The sequence below is a fragment of the Eptatretus burgeri genome, chromosome 8, assembly GCF_056783735.1.
Source record: "Eptatretus burgeri isolate ZD-2024b chromosome 8, Ebu_testis_v1, whole genome shotgun sequence".
NCBI classification, from domain to species: domain Eukaryota; kingdom Metazoa; phylum Chordata; class Myxini; order Myxiniformes; family Myxinidae; genus Eptatretus; species Eptatretus burgeri.
The window spans coordinates 97896615-97918700 of record NC_140968.1 but is presented as its reverse complement, the minus strand read 5'-3'; the positions used below and the strand labels follow the sequence as shown (position 1 = coordinate 97918700).

At 42.4% G+C, this 22086-nt stretch overlaps 1 protein-coding gene across 1 annotated transcript; it reads right to left on the bottom strand.

Annotated features, from left to right (window-relative positions):
* Positions 1-2546: 2546 nt before the first annotated feature.
* Positions 2547-20029, bottom strand: LOC147022347 (uncharacterized). Its single transcript, XM_085893140.1, has 5 exons — positions 19848-20029; positions 11932-12092; positions 7201-9558; positions 6741-6797; positions 2547-2672 (listed from the first exon to the last, which is right to left on the bottom strand). Exons 1-3 carry the CDS (start codon positions 19911-19913, stop codon positions 7644-7646), a joined length of 2142 nt encoding a protein of 713 aa, XP_085749266.1. The 5' UTR covers positions 19914-20029; the 3' UTR covers positions 2547-2672; positions 6741-6797; positions 7201-7643.
* Between the last annotated feature and the right edge of the window lie 2057 nt (positions 20030-22086).

Here is a 22086-nt window from a genome sequence, read left to right as displayed (position 1 = left end):
CAGCAAAAGGTGAACGTGCTGTCTGTTTGTTCATTCTTCACCCTACAACCATGCCCTACAACTGGCAAGATTCAGTGAGTGGGTCTCAGCAAAAGGTGAACGTGCTGTCTGTTTGTTCATCCCCCTCCCCTCCCCCATCCCCTCAAAAAAAACCCCTTAAAATAAAGCATAAGAATAAAATAAAAGACAAATTCAAACAACAAAAAACTGCAAAATTATTTCATTATCTCAAATGTAATAATATATTTCTTTTGTAAGATTATATATGTGTGTACAACACCAGAGTGATATCTGTGCTTGCCCCATTGTTCTCATTTGTACACCTGCATCCCCACATCCCTTCCCTCAGTGAATTTAAGTTGATGACCTGTTTGATTAAATAAATTTACACAGTATAGATGTAGCACAGGCTTAAAGGGCCAAATGGCCTCTTGCATCCAATTCCTTGTGCTCCTGTCCACCAATGCAGATCAACATTAACCTTCGTGAGCAAGACTACGTCTTCATTCTGTGATATCATAGGGAATGGAAAATATCTTTAAAATACACGTGTTAAGAATAAGGACTTTTCTGTATGTTTACCCATTGTAAGGCAACTTCAAGGGAACGATCAGGGTACCGCTTATTTATTACATTCGCATGGAGAGAAGTTTGATGGATGTTTGCTTGTGTTTTAATTGGATGTTTACTTGTGTTTACACCAACAGGTGGGTAGTGACGTGCTGTGTTGGAGCAAGCACCACTTCAACATCCCTTAAATCCTTCCTCTCCACCACCTAAGAGGTTCTTGTGTACGTGTATCTGCCTGCATGTGTCGTAGTTAACATCATGTTGCTGCTTCTCCATGTTCATCGATAAGCTTTCACTGTGAACAATGAATGAGAAATTAATTAATAACCACAATTAAGTGCTAGTTTGTTTGGACGAGAAGAAGATGGTTTGATAAAGTTAGTCGTACTTGTAGTAGTAGATCTACTACTATTACTACTACTACTACTACTGCCACGACTACCACTACACTTTAACAGCCACAACTTTTCCCATAGTGTTCGGTTGGCCTGTGAACGTTTACCTGTGCAGATGTACAGGTTGTGATCAAACAGTTTGCTTTTTCAACGTGGAAAGTGAACCTGACGGAGATAAATTTTAGTTCATTCCATAAGGATCGCAACAAGTGTGTGTGTGTGTGTGTGTGTGTGTGTGTGTGTGTGTGTGTGTGTGTGTGTGTGTGTGTGTGTGTGTGTGTGTGTGTGTGTGTGTGTGTGTGTGTGTGTCCGTCCGAAGGCAAGGCAGAAAACACCATCTTGCAAATCTCTCTGTCAGGTTTAACTCTGTAACCAGTCTTCTTTGTCCAAGTCTTCTCCACCTCCTGAATTCTTTATTCCTCATCTTTACCCACGCATCCCTTGGTGTCCGTCTCTGTTTATTTTCTCCTTTGGCCATGCTGTTCGTGTTCCCCCATTTTCTTTCTGCTGTTCCTTTCGTCATGTTGCATCCTGATCCGTTCTGTGTTGTAGCCCTTCCACGAGCCTTGACTGTTCACAAAAAGAAGTCAGGGTGAATCTTTGTCAAGTTGTCTCTGATGTTTGCTGCCCCTCCACATTGTCCCTCATCTCAAATGGCTGTACTGCAGACTCTGCTTAACATGAGGTAAAATGTTTAAACTCTGTGTTTGCCTCCCAAATCTCAGATAACCAACCTTCCCCGTTCTGACTCCATCTTACCCGACATACCCACTGTCTACTGGAATTTGTAACCAGCTCACCTGAGAAGGTAGCTAGAGAACATTGTACTTTACGGTACTTCTACATATCGACGGTCCCCTGTGCCAGTGCGCATGCGCAGCCTGAGCCGGAGCCAGGGATGTTGTGGGCGTTTCAACCTGTTCAATACTTGTTTGATTATTGTCGTTCCACGCTAATAAAGTGGTCGAACAAATTGAACTCTGTTCTTATTTAGTAGCGAAAGATCTGTGTGGCTTTGACCTTGCTTCGGCAATGGGCCCAGATGGCATCAGTGCCCATCTTCTCAGATCCTGCTCTGCCATTCTTGCTTCTCCTTTGTCTCTCCTATCCAGTCTGTCCTCCTCTTTGCCCATCCAAGGCTGCCCTCATTCCTGGATTCCTGACATCCTCCACTCATGCAATCAATGTGTTTCCATCAATGGAACCCTCACGGGAGGCTATGGCTCCCCAAGGCAGTGTGTTGGGCTGTGCTGGACCCAGTCTTGTTCTTCATACATCTAAATGACCTCTCTTATGCTCTGGAAAACCCTCCCTTCCTATTTGCTGACACCACATTGTGTCATACAGTACCCCCATGCCACTGCAAAACAGACTGTACATGCACCACTCTGCAGATCTGGAATTGATTGGACTCTGGTCTGGTAAATGGAACATATTGTTGTGGATTCGTGCACAAACACTTGAAGTTTTTACAAGATTTGTAATTCTCTCAGAACCATTTTCATAATAATATATTACACACCGTTCCTTTGACTTGTATGTTATATGATTTGAAAGGAGAAGCGATTTTTGTTTAACTTTATTCACAGAATTTTTAAAAACTCAAAATTCACAACAATAAAAGTCATCAAGGTAGAATTTCCCGAGTTATAAAGGTAGATCTCGAATGCTGGGTCATCAAGGCACAACTCGTACGCTGGGTCTCAGCTGAAGGGAAGGTGATAAAACAAGTGAAAGACAATGTTGGAGTGCAAATGTGTTTGTACAGTGATGTAGTCACACACGATGTACAGTGATGAAGTCACACACGATGTACAGTGATGAAGTCACACACGATGTACAGTGATGAAGTCACACACGATGTACAGTGATGAAGTCACACACGATGTACAGTGATGAAGTCACATACGATGTACAGTGATGTAGTCACACACGATGTACAGTGATGAAGTCACACACGATGTACAGTGATGAAGTCACACACAATGTACAGTGATAGTCACACACAATGTACAGTGATAGTCACACACGATGTACAGTGATGTAGTCACACACGATGTACAGTGATGTAGTCACACACGATGTACAGTGATGTAGTCACACACGATGTACAGTGATGTAGTCACACACGATGTACAGTGATGTAGTCACACACGATGTATAGTGATAGTCACACACGATGTACAGTGATGTAGTCACACACGATGTACAGTGATGTAGTCACACACGATGTACAGTGATGTAGTCACACACGATGTACAGTGATGTAGTCACACACAATGTATAGTGATAGTCACACACAATGGACAGTGATAGTCACACACGATGTACAGTGATGTAGTCACACACGATGTACAGTGATGTAGTCACACACGATGTACAGTAATGTAGTCACACACGATGTATAGTGATAGTCACACACGATGTACAGTGATAGTCACACACGATGTACAGTGATAGTCACACATGATGTACAGTGATAGTCACACACGATGTACAGTGATGTAGTCACACACGATGTACAGTGATAGTCACACATGATGTACAGTGATGTAGTCACACACAATGTACAGTGATGTAGTCACACACGATGTACAGTGATAGTCACACACGATGTACAGTGATGTAGTCACACACGATGTACAGTGATAGTCACACATGATGTACAGTGATGTAGTCACACACGATGTACAGTGATGAAGTCACACACGATGTACAGTGATGAAGTCACACACGATGTACAGTGATGAAGTCACACACGATGTACAGTGATGTAGTCACACACGATGTTCAGTGATGAAGTCACACACGATGTACAGTGATGAAGTCACACACGATGTACAGTGATGTAGTCACACACAATGTACAGTGATAGTCACACACAATGTACAGTGATAGTCACACACGATGTACAGTGATGTAGTCACACACGATGTATAGTGATAGTCACACACAATGTACAGTGATAGTCACACATGATGTACAGTGATGTAGTCACACACGATGTACAGTGATATAGTCACACACGATGTACAGTGATGTAGTCACACACGATGTACAGTGATGTAGTCACACACGATGTATAGTGATAGTCACACACAATGTACAGTGATGTAGTCACACATGATGTACAGTGATGTAGTCACACACGATGTACAGTGATGTAGTCACACACGATGTACAGTGATGTAGCCACACACGATGTATAGTGATAGTCACACACGATGTACAGTGATGTAGCCACACACGATGTATAGTGATAGTCACACACGATGTACAGTGATAGTCACACACGATGTACAGTGATAGTCACACACGATGTACAGTGATAGTCACACACGATGTACAGTGATAGTCACACACGATGTACAGTGATAGTCACACACGATGTACAGTGATAGTCACACACGATGTACAGTGATAGTCACACACGATGTACAGTGATAGTCATGCAGTAAAGACCAAGGGTTAATTGCTGCAGTTCCCTTAGTGAGTGACATTGATTGTTCGAATCAGGGAGAGACCTTCACCTGCTCGATGTATTCATTGGAGTTTTTCGATCCCCATGGAGGATCTCTAAGTCTTATTCACGTTGTTGTTCTTTTGGACTCTTTTGTTTCACAGCCTCCAGTTTTCATCGAAACTTCCTGAAACTTGACATATACATGTAAAAATTCCCTGCGCAGACAGTAACCATCTCCGATTTTGAAAATTCCTCCGAGAAAAAAAAAGTTATGACGTCAAAATATCTCCGCTAATGGAAATCGCCTAAAAATTATCTCCGAAACTCGGCAAGTTTTTAAAATTCTGTTTGCGGAAATCAAACAGGGCATTAGCAGAGATGAATTACCACATATATGATACATCACTGTGACGTCATATCAATTTTTATGACGTCATTCCTATTTTTTGACATTTTTTTGTTTCACAACCCAGAGTTTTCATCGGATCTTCGTGAAACTTGCCATGTATATGCAGAAAGCCCACGCGCAGGCAATATTTGTTTGTCCTCAACACTTCTGAGGCACAGACAAAATGGGACATGATGCAGGTGAAGAACAGGTAGTTCAGACAAAGTTTGGAAATATTTTATTATCTTGCCAAAACGAAGTTTTTGCAAGATATGTTAGTCAGCTTGTATGTTTTTTTTTTTTTGTCTGTAATCACGTATAAAAAAATTCTGCAGAGCACAGTTATCATTGGAAATTTTTGTAACTTCTCATATCAGAGGCCTATAGAGGTCCCTTTCAGTGCACAAAATTTTGAAGGTCAAGGTCAAAGGTAAGGTCACTTTGTCACAAATCAGGGGAGTCGATGAAACCCTTATTTTTTGAGTAATTTTGATCGGATCGTCTTCAAACTTCATGAGAATATAGTTCATGGTCTGGCGCTCAGCTGATTAATTTTTGGTGGCGATTGGCCTTGACCTTCATATGTTTGTTTTTTTGTTGTTTTTTTTGTCTGTAATCACGTATAAATCACTCTGCAGAACACAGTTATCATTGGAAATTTTTGTAACTTCACATATCAGAGGCCTATAGAGGTCCCTTTCAGCGCATAAAATTTTGAAGGTCAAAGGTCAAGGTCACTTTGTCACAAATCAGGGGAGTCGACGAAACCCTTATTTTTTGAGTAATTTTAATCGAATCATCTCCAAACTTTATGAGAATATAGTTCATGGTCTGGCGCTCAGCTGATTAGTTTTTGGTGGCGATTGGCCTTGACCTTCATGGTTAGCGCCTGAGGTCAAACATATTTGACCTCAAGGTCAAATTTTCAAGTTTTAGGAACCATATCGTGTAACACCTCAAATTGAACACCTCGATGAGTTCTTTCTAGATATGTCAAGCTTGAGACATTATGACGTCATTTGGTGACGTTATTAGGCAAACGCATATTTTTCATGGTTACTCTGTAGAACGATTCTCATCGGAATCTCTCATAGGCAGATATTCCTCAAGGAGTCGCTCCTGGTGGATAGCAGCTCTGTTCACCTCAGTGTGACCTTAAAGAAGTCACACGTGGTCACCTTTTGGCAAGATACGGGTCACCCTGCGGGTCACATTGGTTTATTTTATTTTTTGTTCATTGTCGAGGCTCGTATGAGAGCCAACAAACAATGCACAGCAAGGGGGGGATAAGACAAGAGGGGCAGGAGAGGGAGGACAAAACAGTGGGGAACAGAGACATTAGGAGATCTGTGGAAGGGAGGGGGATTGGGTGGGGGAACATGGGGTATACAAGATGGATATTACAGGGACTTTCAGGAAGGAAAGCAGGGAATTTGAAGGAGGTGGGTTTGGGATGGATTAACGGGGGTGGAAAAGATCGAAGTTTTGGATGGGGGACGATAAGAGGTGGTGGTGAACAGCTGTTTTGAAGGCCTGGAGGGAAGAATGGGATTGAATAGAGTGTGGGAGTTTATTCCAAAGGCGGGAAAAAGAGGAATGAAAGAGTTAAGGTGAGCAGTGATTCGTGATTTTGGTGGTTTTACCAGAAGGGGGCTGCTGGCGATCGTTGAGCGCCCTGCACAAATGTGGGGGGGGGGCATATCGCAGTCAGAGCAAGGGGAGGGGGGGCGAGACTGGAGAGGAGACGGTAGAAGACAGAAAGACCACTGACCTGCCTGCGGCGAGAGAGTGAGAGGGCCAAAGACTCAGTCTCATCTCAGGAGATAAATAATAATATAAATTGGAATTTGGATAAGATAAGATAAATTGGGATTCGATAAATTGGAATAATTTTTGATGTAAGACAAGAATCTTTGCAACTTACATTCCAACTGGTACGATGGTTTCAACTGAGCTGGAAGGAGCACATCTTCTGAGGGGCCTTTGGAAAAAACACAACAGAAGTATATAAGATGAAACACATTGATATCATCAGTTTGATAACTTGTTCAGAAAGGGCCACAGAAGGAAATGCATGGATGGAGCAGGTAATCGTTGAAAAGGTGAATCAGGTGATCTCATCCAATCGGAGGCAGGTAAAGTTCTTGTTATATATTTTGTGTGGAGATGACCATGTCTATAAGTTACCTTCCTACAAAAATTATAATTGCAATTATCTCCACAATTAATGATATTCTTCTTCATCGAAGGAAGTGTTAACAGCAATGTCTGTGAAAGACAAAGTGCCAAAATTTATTTCAACTTCATGTTTTGATCTTGGGGTGAGCTGTGTTTTCACTCGGTGTGTTCATCCGACCTGTCAACAGGTGTTGAAAAGTGCTTACCTGTTGAAGGTCTTGCATCGCATATGGCTTCTGCTGTTGCTGCCAGTCGTCATGGTGAGGTTTCCGTTCAGGAGGCAGTCAATGAGCAACGTAAGTTGGTGATTAATTGCTTTTCGTCAACAATGAGACCCCACCATGGTTTTCTGAAGCTTTGGTGTCTTCACTCCAAAAGTTTAGGTTCGTGTTCTGATGAAATGTAAAATGTCCATCAGGAGTGAAATTCCCGATCCTTGACTGGAGTTTCCAAAAAAGGTTTCGGTTATGGCTCCGATGTCATCTCAGGTTCAATCACTTGTTTGGAAGAGACCCTGTGTTGATGGAAATTGTTTTCAATAGAATATACTGTCTTTCTTTTATAGTGTAGAGCATGAGGAGACTGTATCATGTGAGATGGGACATGAGGAGGGACGGTGGTGATCTTTGGAGATGAGGCGGGATGGTCCTCATCTACGGAGATGAGGGTTGTCCTTGGGCTTCTTCAGGAGGATGACTTTGTCTCCTCTGATGGTGTATTGCCCGTTTGGATCACTTTCTCTCTTTTTGTCAAGCTCACTCAGCAGCAACTCTTGTTTTTCTCTTTGGAGCTGAGTGTAGTCTGGAGTGATGAATATATTTCTTGTCCACAGAGAGGGATCATTCAAATTCCGGATCTTCTTATTATTCGTAAGAACCTGATTCCTGTCAGACTCGCATCTGAAAACAACTTTTATGGGTCTGAAGCTGTTCTCAACATAGCGTCCAATGCGGAAAGTCCGTTCAGGCTCGATGTCCAGGTTCATGGCTTTGATTAATTTTGCCACAGCCTCCGTATCATGTTCACCTTTTCCCTCCTTCACTCCACGAAACATGAGGTTGTTTTTGCGCCTTTCAATTTCCGCTCCTTCGTCCTTGAGAAACTCAGATTGAGAAGAATGTTGTGGCTCCCGTTTGGGTGGCAGCCGATGAACATCGTGCTGTTTCTGCTGACGTAACCTGACTTCACGTTGAGGCTTCGGTTGTTTTTTGAGGACATCACTGTACAGTTGTTGCTGCTGCAGCTCATCGTCACTGTGAGGGTTCGGTTCAGTCGGCGGCAGCAAGCCAACATTGCCCTCTTTCTGCTGTTGCTGCTGCAGCTCGTCATTCATTCCAAGCATTTCTTCCTCGTTTTTCTCGGCATGCTTTCCTGTATTTTTTACTTCGGTCTCTATTTCCAAGACCTCCTTCTCCCTTCCCTCCACATTATTTTTTCTGTCCCTCATCTCTTTCTCTCTTACCGTTAACATGAACTCTTTCAGTTTCCATTTAACTTCACATTGTTTTCGTTCTTCCTTGTGTTCTCTCGCTCGAACACGAATCTCTTCCTCGTTTTTCTCAGGAAGCTTTCCTGTATCTTTGACTTTGGTCTCTCTTTCCAAGACCTCCTTCTCCCTTCCCTCCACATTATTTTTTCTGTCCCTCATCTCTTTCTCTCTTACCGTTAACATGAACTCTTTCAGTTCCCATTTAATTTCACATTGTTTTCGTTCTTCCTGGTGTTCTCTCGCTCGAACACGAATCTCTTCCTCCAATTTACGCAACCTGCACTCTCCATCGTTGAGCTCCTCTCCTTTTTCGTGCATACGAATCTGCCGTTGATATATCTCCTCGTCTTTCCCATTCATTAATGCTTCAAACGCACTTTGTCGCTCCAGCTCCTCTTCTTTACTTGTCTGCAGGTGTTGCTCCTGCTGCTGCACACGTTTCTTCCAGTTCTGAATCTCGAACATTCTATTTTCCACAAACAGCATTTTCTGGTTAAGTTCTTTATTTTTGCGTTTGATCCACATTCGGACTTGGAATTGGTCTTTGGTTCGTGCGGATTCTTCTTTCTTTCTCATCCTGAGCTTTTCTTCATTTTTCCTCTGTTCTTCCTCATTTTTCCTCTCCTGTTCATTTATCTTTCTCTGTTCTTTTTCATTTTTCTGCCTCTGCTGTTCCTCCTCTCCTTTCTTCCGGTCCTTTTCCTCCTTTTGCCATAACTCTTTTTCCAGTTTCCATTGCACGTCCTTTTCCATCAACTCATGTTGCATTTCCTGCACAAACTTCTCTCTTTGTACAAGATTTCTTTCATTTTCGACCAACCGAGCCTCATATTCCTGAAGCTTTTCTTCCTCTGCTCGTAAAACCTTTTCTTTCTCTTTTTGATATTCTTCCTCCTCTTGTTCATCATCACCAAAGTTCTGTTTTGCTGTGAACTCCATTTTGTCAGTAATTTCCAGAACCTCCTTTCCCTCTGCTTTCTGAATCTCAAGGTGTTCGGTTTCCTGAACCTCCGTGACCAACGGTGGATTAAGTTTCGATTCATTTTTCCGTTTCACTTTGCATCGACATCGTAAACTGCAACAAAACAAACAAACATTCTCAGTTCAAGCTTAAATGAAGTTTTACATCACATGAAAAGTATTGAACACATGGTTTTGTAAAACATAAGCAAACATGTTCCACGAGTGTTACAATTCTGGAGGATACGGAATATGGAGCATGCAGATGTAACTTAAACAATGTCCGTAGGAACGGTGTGGAACGATGAATCGCACTTGATTATTTGAAGAATCTCATGTAATGGTCGAGGATGTTATCAACTTTTGCATTTGTTTTTGCTGAAGAAGGATATTGTGACTTTTTTGTAAATCAAGCCTAACTTTGCTGGAATTCCATTGGTAACATTTTGTCTTGACGTCATTTGGTGGCCATCTTGGGTTTTTAAAATAGCCGCCATTTCAGAAGTATTTTTTCCCACAACTTTGACATTAACCAACAAACTATTCCTTGGAAATCAACACTTAGTAGGTGGAGTTCTAGTTTATATTGACAAGAAATGTTAAATGAGTAACCTTCAAGAGTCTTCCTTAAAACATCATTGTCAGTTTGTGTGAACGTAAAATCCAGAGGTTTCAACTTGTGTCACATTCGTGGAACATCATTCATATCATCACGTGCTGTGTATAAAGAAATTAAATTACATCACTTATACTTCATAGACGAAGATAATGGTAAATGGACTTTTAAAAATATTCACCATGGATCAAATTATCAAAGAAAGAGCTGGAAGAAAAACTGTCACTCAGTAAATATAAAGAGCAATGAGGAAACTGTGTTAAAATTTAACAAAATACGGAGGCAACAAGGAACAAGCATTTGGTGAATTGCGAAATGTACTGTTTACACATTCAATAACAAAATCAATCTGAATATCAAGGAAATCATCACGTGGAATCTATCCATGTCTGGTTATCTTTCATTGTTTCAGATAGATTGTTCTTACAAAAACAAAAAGCTCGTTGTTCTTTCACTTGAATAATCATCAACTTCTCATGTTTCACATTATGTTATGGGAAACATGATGGCATCTCCCAAAGAGCTCCCGTTCAACAAACCAACAACAGAATTAAACTCTGCTTGTATTGCCAGACAGATACTGGTGAAAAGCTTGTTGATACTTAAAACAGAAAGAACCTTCAAGGAATCAGCATTTGAAACTTTTCTAAAGTCTGTACAGAAAATGGCAGAATATTACAATCCAGAATTTGTGTGAGTTGGACAAAAGCTGATCGGAATTACAGCAGACAAACTTAAAGCGAAGAAAGCCACTTTACACAGAGATTGACATTAAAAAAAAACTGAGTCCCTGGATAAAACAGTCACCTGGATGAAACAGAGTCACCTGGATAAAACAGTCACCTTTATAAAACCGAGTCATCTGGATAAAACCGAGTCACCTGGATGGAGATGAAAGAAGAAGCACACTTGCTGTTGCTTCACAAGACACAACTTTACTGACAAAGAGAACGACTCAGTGCTTCAGAATCCATTAAGCATACTCGTTTCAGCCACACAGTGTTTGTCAAATCAAAATGTGTATTTTGTCAACGAATCACAGATGAGGAAGAGCCAAAAGTACATGAAAAATTCCAGAAGGGCCAATTCCTGGTAACATGGGAGAAAAACAATCCAATAAATTGTAAACAGCAGTGGATATGATCCCTGGAAAGTTGGGCTTGCCGACGTGCTGTCTTCTGGAGATTCACTGTCTCGTGACGTTTTGAACCACTGCACGTCCTGCTTCACAAAAAACTGGGAAAAGTACATTCAGCGTCCATGTTATGAAGCGAAAACACTTGAAAACAGGGTACCAATCAACCAGCCTACAGTGAGTGTTGCATTTATTGCCACAGACTGAGAGTTATTCAGTGTTCTGCAAGACCAAGTTGATGAGGGGCAGTTTCTCGACATTGCTGAACTGCAGAAGTGCAGATTTTTCATGAATTTCAAGACAGACTTTGCTGAAACTTTCACAGGTTTTTTTTGACACACCGGTTACTGGATACATAACTATAATTACAAACAGCTTACCAAAGCGAAGGCTTAACGAAGTTATACTCGACCTGTAAATGACCAATGAGGTATTTACACCAAATTTAACTTTGATTAATAAACCAAAAGTGGGTTTGTTCATGGCAGCCATTTTGAAATCCAAGATGGCCCCATCACATTGGATGAACAAACATATTACCAATGGATTTTGGACACCTTGTCATCCCCTCCAGCAATTAAACAACACATTCCATATTTAGCAAAAAAAAATTCTTGTCCTTATAATCCAACATAACATCGTACACAATAAACTCTCCACAAATATCTGAGCGATCTTGTTCTCTCGTGGATGAAAGTATGATAGATATTGATGAATAAGTCACTTGTGTTCTTTACCAGTGAATGCAGAGCTTTCTTTTGGGGCTCCCCTTGTTGTTGAACCAACATGACGGATCAAATGTGATTACAACATAAAATAAAAGGATGGAAATCACGATGAACGCGACGTCGCGAACCACAGACATCCCTCCATCCTCAACAGCATCATTCTGGAAAACCTGTGGAAACGGACAAGGGTAGGGGTAGAAGGAATGTTTGTTTCATTTAAAATTAAACTAAACAATGTTTTCACAATTATTTTACAAAATCCAAAAGTTCATCACAAAATAAGAACAACATGATCTTGAATTTTTTTTGAAATACAAACACAATGGCTCATAGGATGTACGAGAGTTTATCGTTTGTACGACACTGGCCGAGTGCAGGTTTGCAAGAGGATTTGGGAAGTAATTTGTGAATTTAGGAAGTAATTCCGTGAAGATTCCGTGAAGGAGCTTTTGGCTTGAAAGGAAAAATTCCAAAAGTTTGCTTGGTGGGGAAAGTTAACCTGCAGGTTCCAACCAAAGATAAACTCTCTTGTTCCTCATCACATCATCACAGTAACGAGGAATCGCAACGACGGCTTATAGGTCAGACAAGGAAGATTAAACATGGGATTTGAACCATGTACCAACACTCAATGGCTTACTCCTTTTTAAAGGTTACTCCGGGACTCTTTGATTTCTATTTTTTTTTTAAGTACTGTTAGACAAGATAGCCGACTTAAGAGGAATTTAAAATGGCAAATCAGTGGGACCTGATGAGATAACTGTGGAAGTATACACCTGCCTTGGTGAATATGGGGTTCAGGTGTTGAATAAACTGTTGAATTGGGTGATGATGAGAGAGGAGATTCCAAGGGCGTGGAGGGAAAACATTCTGGGATCATTATTTAATATTACACTTGGTAGATGTACGTATTTTAGATTGGAAAATACCACTCGTCGCTTCACTAATTGGAATACATGTAGTGAGAGGGAGCATAGGGGGACAAAATTGGGGAACAGAGGGGGAGGGGGAACAAGGAGGGATGTGGAAGCGAGGAGGGAGGGAGAGATGGAGAGGGGTATAGGAGTGGCTGCACTGTATTAGGAGGGGGAGGAATGTGGATGGGACAAAGAAAGAGACAGAGAGAGGGATGGGGAGGTCGGAGAGTCAGAAGAGAGAATATGTTGTGCTTTTGAACAACACAGACACACACACGCACGCTTAGCTGATATCGCCATGTTTTTGGTAATCAGCTGATTGGAGTTGGTGTGATTCCCGACTGCAGTACGTACTGCATCCACTACAAATATCTTGAGCGGCTTTCAACTTTGTTTTGGGGGAATTTAAATAAACAATTTATAAAAACAACGATGCATGATCGATGTTTCAAGATGATGAACGTACTTGTGTTATTATAAAAAGTAAAGTCGTCAACATGGATGTAAATCTGTGTATTCACATTGTATTCCCATTGCTGACACGTGATGTTTCCTATCACGGATCACTTGGTGAATTGAAGTTAAACTAGAACTTTGATCGGTGTTCCACGGGATGGAGCATCATGCTCTGAATGGTCCAACTTGTTAAAGCAACAAACCCCTCACTCACCCACCAACACCCCCATTTCAAATCCTCCGTACGGGCCTGATTTACCAATTACAAATAATGTGACACCGATTCGTGTTGTGTACCTTCCCCGAGTACAATACGTTGTTATTTCTCACAATCCCCCCTTACCTGCTGTGATGGACGGGACTCTCCACTTCCGAGGACGGTAAGCACAAACAGCGCGAAGGGAAACAACATGGCTGGTGCACGGCTATCCACGAACTGAAGATTAAACGATACTGCTCTGTCTTAAGAGTTTCCTGTTGTTGGAATGCTCATTGTGACGTCACAATGGACTGTGGCCACGCCCCCTTTCCCTTATTTACATTGCTTCTCAACGTTCAGACCACCTCGACTCTATTATCTATCCTTTGATAATAACCCACAAAACAGACATGATGTGTCTTTTCTCTGATTTGCGATTTATAAAGAAGAAAATTTTGCGATAAAATTTGAAATATTCTCCATCTTCAAACTTATCCGTGACGTCACACCCAGAAGTAGACGGCGATATTTGTTTCACATTGAATGTGGGTTACACAATGGGACGATTTAACTCAAACGTCAAATTATTTTCGATTTTTCACAGAAATTCTGAGTCGATGAGTCCTTGGTGCTTGTACAGCAATACAAACCGATATTGTTTCATGCTACACCAATTAAATGGTGGAAACACCCGAAGTTTGCCAGAAATTGGACGAGGATTGTTCGAAATACCTAAGTCTGGATCGGGCCTAAAAATGTTCACTTTTGAGCTCAGAACATGTTGTAGAGAGTTGTTATGAAACAACAGAAATGGTTCGATCTTGTGGTTATCCACCACGAATGAGAGAGGATTCCATCCACATAATTAGGCAGAAGAAACAGCCGTCGCTCAAAACCGTAACACCATCTCTACCCAGCTACCAGCATAGGTACACAGCCGACCACTCCCCTCCACCGTCCCCCACAATCCTCCATCAACCATCTCCCCCACTATACCTACCAATATCACACACCCCCCTTCTCTCAACCATCCCTTTACAATCCCCCATCAATCATCTCCCCCACAGTACCCACCACCACCCCACCTCTCCCCTCCACTGGGTGGGACATCGATACAGCACAGACACATACACGACATGGCACGGCCTCAGACACAAAGTGTCCCAGTAAAAATTGAAACGGGACAATCCCGTAACATACAGGTCACCTGGTAAACCTGTGATGGTGGGACAAAACAGTCGTCATCCATTTTGTCAATGGTGTCCATGCTATGTCATGTCCATGTCGTGTCCGTGCCTCTGTCGTGTCCATGCCGTGTCCATGCCATGTCTGTGCCTGTGCCTCTGCCATGTCCGTGTCCGTGCCGTGTCCGTGCCTGTGCCGTGTCCGTGTCCGTGCCATGTTTCCGCTGGAGTAGTACATTAAACTGATTTATCAATGAATACAAGATCCCTTACAAACCATCAATTTAAATAGAAAAACAAAACCCATCAAGGTGGAGTGAACACGTGACCGGCCGGTGTTTCCATCTTCACTAAGACCTCCAATGTTTCCATTTTCACCAACACCTCCATTGTCTCCATCTTCACCAATGCCTCCATTGTCTCCATCTTCACCAACACCTCCATTGTCTCCATCTTCACCAACACCTCCATTGTCTCCATCTTCACCAACACCTCCATTGTCTCCATCTTCACCAACACCGCCAATGTTTCCATCTTCACCAACACCTCCAATGTCTCCATCTTCACCAACACCTCCATTGTTTCCATCTTCACCAACACCTCCAATGTCTCCATCTTCACCAACACCTCCATTGTTTCCATCTTCACCAACACCCCCATTGCCTCCATCTTCACCAACGCCTCCATTGCCTCCATCTTCACCAATGCTTCCATTGTCTCCATCTTCACCAACACCTCCATTGTCTCCATCTTCACCAACACCTCCATTGTCTCTATCTTCACCAACACCTCCAATGTTTCCATCTTCACCAACACCTCCAATGTCTCCATCTTCACCAACACCTCCATTGTTTCCATCTTCACTAACACCTTCATTGTTTCCATATTCACCAACACCTCCAATGTCTCCATCTTCACCAACACCTCCATTGTTTCCATCTTCATCAACACCTCCATTTTCTCCATCTTCACCAACGCCTCCATTGCCTTCATCTTCACCAACGCCTCCATTGTCTCCATCTTCATCAACACCTCCATTTTCTCCATCTTCACCAACACCTCCATTGTCTCCATCTTCACCAACACCTCCAATGTCTCCATCTTCACCAACACCTCCAATGTTTCCATCTTCACTAACACCTCCAAAGTCTCCATCTTCACCAACACCTCCATTGTCTCCATCTTCACCAACACCTCCATTGTCTCCATCTTCACCAACGCCTCCATTGTTTCCATCTTCACCAACACCTCCATTGTTTCCATCTTCACCAACACCTCCAATGTCTCCATCTTCACCAACACCTCCATTGTCTCCATCTTCACCAACACCTCCATTGTTTCCATCTTCACCAACACCTCCATTGTTTCCATCTTCACCAACACCTCCAATGTCTCCATCTTCACCAACACCTTCATTGTCTCCATCTTCATCTGATTCACTCACATAAGGCTCCAAACGATTCGGCTCCACAATTCCCCCCCCCCCCAAATCGTTCCCATCACTAATTTTATCTCCAATAGTTTATTCAAAATCCCACTGATCAGGTTCAACATATTGAGAACCTTCAGAGTTGCTGATGACGGTGGAATCAGGATCGGAATCAAAGCTCGAAATACACTGTTTCTCCATGTAAACCACCATTTGGATCAAGTTTCCAAACAAAGATAAACTCTCTTGTTCCTCATCACATCCTTACGGTAAAGAGGAATCCCAACGACGAAATAAAGGTCAGACGAAGAAGATGGAATATGGGATTTCAACTGTGTACCGACACTTACTGGTCTACTCCTCTTTGAAGGCTCCTCCTGGAATCTTTGATTTCTATTTTAATAAGTACCGTTCAGCAAGATAGCCGACTTAAAGGATTTTAAAATGGTGAATCAGTGGGACCTGATGAGATACCTGTGGAAGTACATACACCTGCCTCGATGAATATCTGATTCAGGTGTTGAATAAACTCTTGAACTGGGTGATGATGAGAGAGGAGATTCCAAGGACGTGGAGGGAAAACTTTCTGGGATCATAATTTAATATTCCACTTGGTAGATGTATCTATTTTAGATTGGCAAATACCATCCCTCGCTTCACTGATGGGAACACGGGGAGAAGGGAGAAAAAGAGGGGGGAGAGTGAGGAGGTGGAGGGGGAAAGAAAGACAAAGTGGGGGTGTGGGAGCAAGGGAGAGTGAGGAGGAGTGGGGATAGTGAGGAGGGGAGGGGGAACGAGGGAGAGTGAGGAGTTGGGGAGGGGGGAAGGGAAGACAGTGGGAGGTGAAAGGAAGGGAAGGCAGATGTCACTTTAATTACGATTCATAATTTGTCATCAAAATGATTCTGCAAAGAAGAACTGAAGATGGAAACAATATAATGTCTGAAATCCATTTTCTACAGGTCATACAAAAATACTGCCTGAAGACAAATACTGCCCAGACACATCTAGAGACAAACACCACCCAAATGCGTTCAAGGACAAACTCCTGTCTGGACATTAACACCACCTGGACAAGTCTGGAGACAAACAGTGCCTAGAAACGTCCGGAAACAAACAACACTGCTGATATCTGTCCGGAGGCAAACAACACCGCTGAGATTTGTCCGGAGGCAAACAACACCGCCTAGATCCGTCCGGAGACAAACAACACTGCCTAGATCCGTCCGGAGGCAAACAACAACGCCTAGATCCGTCCGGAGACAAACAACACTGCCGAGATTTGTCCGGAGGCAAACAACACCGCCTAGATCCATCCGGAGGCAAACAACACTGCCGAGATTTGTCCGGAGGCAAACAACACCGCCTAGATCCATCCGGAGGCAAACAACACCGCCTAGATCCGTCCGGAGACAAACAACACCGCCTAGATCCGTCCGGAGACAAACAACACCGCCTAGATCCGTCCGGAGACAAACAACACTGCCTAGATCCGTCCGGAGACAAACAACACCGCCTAGATCCGTCCGGAGACAAACAACACCGCCTAGATCCGTCCGGAGACAAACAACACCGCCTAGATCCGTCCGGAGACAAACAACACCGCCTAGATCCGTCCGGAGACAAACAACACCGCCGAGTTCTGTCCGGAGACAAACAACACTGCCTAGATCCGTCCGGAGACAAACAACACCGCCTAGTTCCGTCCGGAGACAAACAACACCGCCTAGATCCGTCCGGAGACAAACAACACCGCCGAGTTCTGTCCGGAGACAAACAACACTGCCTAGATCCGTCCGGAGACAAACAACACCGCCGAGTTCTGTCCGGAGACAAACAACACTGCCTAGATCCGTCCGGAGACAAACAACACCGCCTAGATCCGTCCGGAGACAAACAACACCGCCGAGTTCTGTCCGGAGACAAACAACACTGCCTCGATCCCTCCTGAGACAAACAACACCGCCTGGACAGTTATGTTTTCACCCCTTTCTGTTTGTTTGTGTGCACGATATCTCAAAAAGTTGTGCACGGATTCGGATGAAACTTGGTGGACAGGTTGGGTGTGTGATAAGGTAGAATTGATTCGATTTTGGTGAAGATCCTAATCCGGATCTGGATACGAGAGTTATTTAGTTTTTCCGTGATTCTTCACCATTGAGAGAGAGGGTTAAACACGATGTAGTTCTGCATTCCATGATATTTCAAACATGTATTGATTGGGCCCGATATGTTCTCGTGGATCAGGTATTACGTGGTGGAGGTATGCACTCCACCGAGCACCCGTCTCGTTTAATAATGTATTTATATAAATATCTCGTTAATAATATTTTTTATTATTCTTATTGTATTTCACTAATTATATTTGGTGTCGTTTTATGATCTTAAATGACATTTTTATGATCTTTTATGATGTCGTTTCAATCTGCTAACTCGAGCTTCCTGTATTAGTAAATGTCTGACTCGTTTTAATCTATTGATAAGTTCAGTGTTGTGTTTGTAAATATCTGACTCGTTGTTTTAATCTATTGATAAGTTCAGTGCTGTGGTAGAAAATGTCTCACTAGTTGTTTTAATCGATTGATCAGTTTAGTGCCGTGTGTGGTTGCTCTCACAGTCCTAATTATTTCACCTGTATCTGAACCAGAGAATAACTTTTTAGGAATGTTTCTGTCTTGGAGAGGTATTTGGACAATGTGGAATGGAGAATCATCGCGTTTATCATTAATAATTTGGTGTGAAATTTATTATTATTAATAACGATTTGTAACTCTAAAATAGTAAATGAAGTGGGAGTTTGGTTTTCCTATTTAAATTTGAGTTATTTTAGAAGTTTACCATTATGAAGCCGATCAAGTACAAACCCATCATTACCTTCTGGTAAATCATCTAAAGATGTTTCCACACCTTTGTGCAGGTGTTAGTTCATTCCTGCACATGTTCTGGACCCAATCAGACTCGAACATGTGCAAGAACCAAATTTACAAATAAAGGGTCTGGATCTGAGCCCATGGCTATCCCCACGGTCTGTTGGAGTATCTTCTTGCCAAACTTAAACAAACTTGTTTTTGAGAAATCCAACACTTTCTTTAAGTTTATTTTTTGAAAAACTACATGAACATTGATTTTCCTTTATCGACCAGTTTGATCTTTTTTGATTGAATTTAATGTTTCCTTTATTACTTCCTCTAAATGTTTTATCTCCCGCTCTGTCCAGTTAGGTTACGAGCTTGTCATGTGGAATGTTTGTGAGTAATGTGGAAAAAAAAACATCAAACAGCATGGCTCCACACACACACACACACACACACACACACACACACACACACACACACACACACACACACACACACACACACACACACACACACACACACACACACACACACACACACACACACACACACACACACACTTGATCCATGGATGTAAATCTGTGTATTCACATTGTATTCCCATTGCTGACACGTGATGTTTCTTGTCACGAATCACTTGGTGAATTGAACTTAAACTCGAACTTTGATCGGTGTTCCACGGGAAGGAGCATCATGCTCTGAATGGTCCAACTTGTTAAAGCAACAAATCCCTCACTCACCCACCAACCCCCCCTAACCCCCCTCCCCAAGTTTTAAATCCTCTGTACGGGCCTGATTTGCCAGTTACAAAGAATGTGACACCGATTCGTGTTGTGTACCTTCCCCGAGTACAATACGTTGTTGTTTCTCACAATCCCCCCTTACCTGCTGTGATGGACGGGACACTCCACTTCCGAGGACGGTGAGCACGAACAACGCGATAGGAAACATGTTTGGCGCACGGCTCTCCACGAACTGAAGGTTTAACGACACTGTTCTGTCTTTAGAGTTCTCTATGATTGCACTTCTTATTATGACGTCACAATCAACTGTGGTCACGTCCCCTTCCCTCGTCTATATTGATATCTGCAGAGAGAGGAGGGAGGGGGGGGGAGAGAGAGAGAGAGAGAGAGAGAGAGAGAGAGAGAGAGAGAGAGAGAGAGAGAGAGAGAGAGAGAGAGAGAGAGAGAGAGAGAGAGAGAGAGAGAGAGAGAGAGAGAGAGAGAGAGAGAGAGAGAGAGAGAGAGAGAGAGAGAGAGAGAGAGAGAGAGAGAGAGAGAGAGAGAGAGAGAGAGAGAGAGAGAACGAGAGAGAACGAGAGAGAACGAGAGAGAACGAGAGAGAACGAGAGAGAACGAGAGAGAACGAGAACTGAGACTGAGACTTTCAACTCCTTTCATTATAAAACTACAAAAACAAAAGAGTAAACCAAAAACATGTTTCAAAGAGAAATCAACAAAGTCATAGAAACATCAAAAAGCCAATCCAAACCAAGGAAATTTCAAAGACACAAGTAAAGGAAAACTACACGTAAATTTCTAAGACATTTTCATTTACGTTGCACATCTTGCCAACACACCAAGTTTCAGCAAAAGTATTAATATTTGCATTATTTCTGTGATAAATGAATTCTACTTTCAAACGAGTTGAAACCAGGGATTGAAAATGCAAAATCACGTTACATTGCTCAAAGGGTTTGCCTTTCATTTTGGCTTTCCTCGATAGGTAGATCACTAATTTAGCCTCTGATAGGACATAGTTCAAAAACATTAACAACTTTTCATTTACTGAATTGACTCTGAGGCCAAAAATAAAAAGCCGGAGTGAAAAGGGGACATTTACCCGATGAAATATATTGTTCAATAAAAGAAAGAGGGGACACAATTGTACACAATCAATATATCCATGGAACAAATCTTCAGTAATATTACAAAAAGGACAAAGCGCTGATACAGCAACATCAATTCGGTTAACAAAAGTGTTTGTTGGCAGTGACCAGTGAGCAAGTCTCCACTGCAGGTCACCTGACCTTTTTGTTATTGGTGTGCAATACATCGATTGATTCCCATGCAGGTTCAGAAGGGGTGGCATGCGGCAAAAGCGTTTTCCATCTCCCACTGCAGAGGTATTTATATTAATAACAGAAAGACAGAAACGATAAATGGATTTACTGTCGAGATTACTGCATCCACAGGAGCCAATATGACTAGAGACGGAGTAGAACTAGTGAATTTGACAATTAAGTTAGGAAATGAAGGCTTATGGGGTATTCATTTGACCTCAGTATTCCACTGCAACCCAAGTTTAAAGGATGTACGGATGACATATACAAGTACTTTACCTACAGCTCTAATTGACTTGGTGTCAGTGATTTCAGCAATTGCTTTAACAGATTTCCAGCAATAATTGGACGAGTCACGAAGATTTCAAACATTTTTGATACCAGCTGAAATGAAGTTTTGTGAAAAGCAATGGCTTTTGGGAACATTGGCAAAGAGTGGGTTGAGGAATAGAGGTTCTCCCACAAACATTTTGATGTCATGCAAATCCCTCTGGCGGGTCACCACTACTGCTTGCCAAGCATTCAACAGACTCTGGTAGAACAGAGGAAGGTGAGACGTGTCAATCTCTTTTGATTCAATGAAGAACAACTCAAGGCCGTAGCCGAGCAATCCAGCTTGTCTCAATATTCGTTGTGCTACGGGGCGCCTGGGCAGTTTTTCCACATTGATCACTCGTTGTATCGACTTCAGCCGAAAGGCCAACATAAGATACTTTACATCAATGAGCCCTTGGCCACCATCAGACAAGGAGTGACAGAGTTAGTCTGACCACAACCAATGATGACCATTCCAAAAGAAGTTTACCAGTGTCTGTTGAATCTCTTTAAGCAAGACATCTGGTGGCTGTAAACAGATGAATTTGTGCCACAAGACAGAGGTAACTAAGGTATAAATAATTAGTATACGACCTCTGAAAGACATTTGTGGAAGGAACCTTTTCCATTTGTTAAGACGTTTGGTTACGTGATCTACCACTCCTTCCCAGTTAATAAGGGAGTACTGAAAAGGGCCAAGATAAACACCTAAGTATTTCACCCCCTCTCATCCACCTTCGATAGTTT

What these genes read in the sequence shown, in the direction of transcription:
- LOC147022347 (XM_085893140.1), bottom strand. Translation starts at nt 19,913, where the DNA reads ATGTTTCCTATCGCGTTGTTCGTGCTCACCGTCCTCGGAAGTGGAGTG. An exon ending in TGTCCCGTCCATCACAGCAG is followed by an intron (nt 12,093 to 19,847) that starts GTAAGGGGGGAT and finishes CCGTTTCCACAG; the next exon opens with GTTTTCCAGAATGATGCTGT. An exon ending in AGAAAGCTCTGCATTCACTG is followed by an intron (nt 9,559 to 11,931) that starts GTAAAGAACACA and finishes GTTTTGTTGCAG; the next exon opens with TTTACGATGTCGATGCAAAG.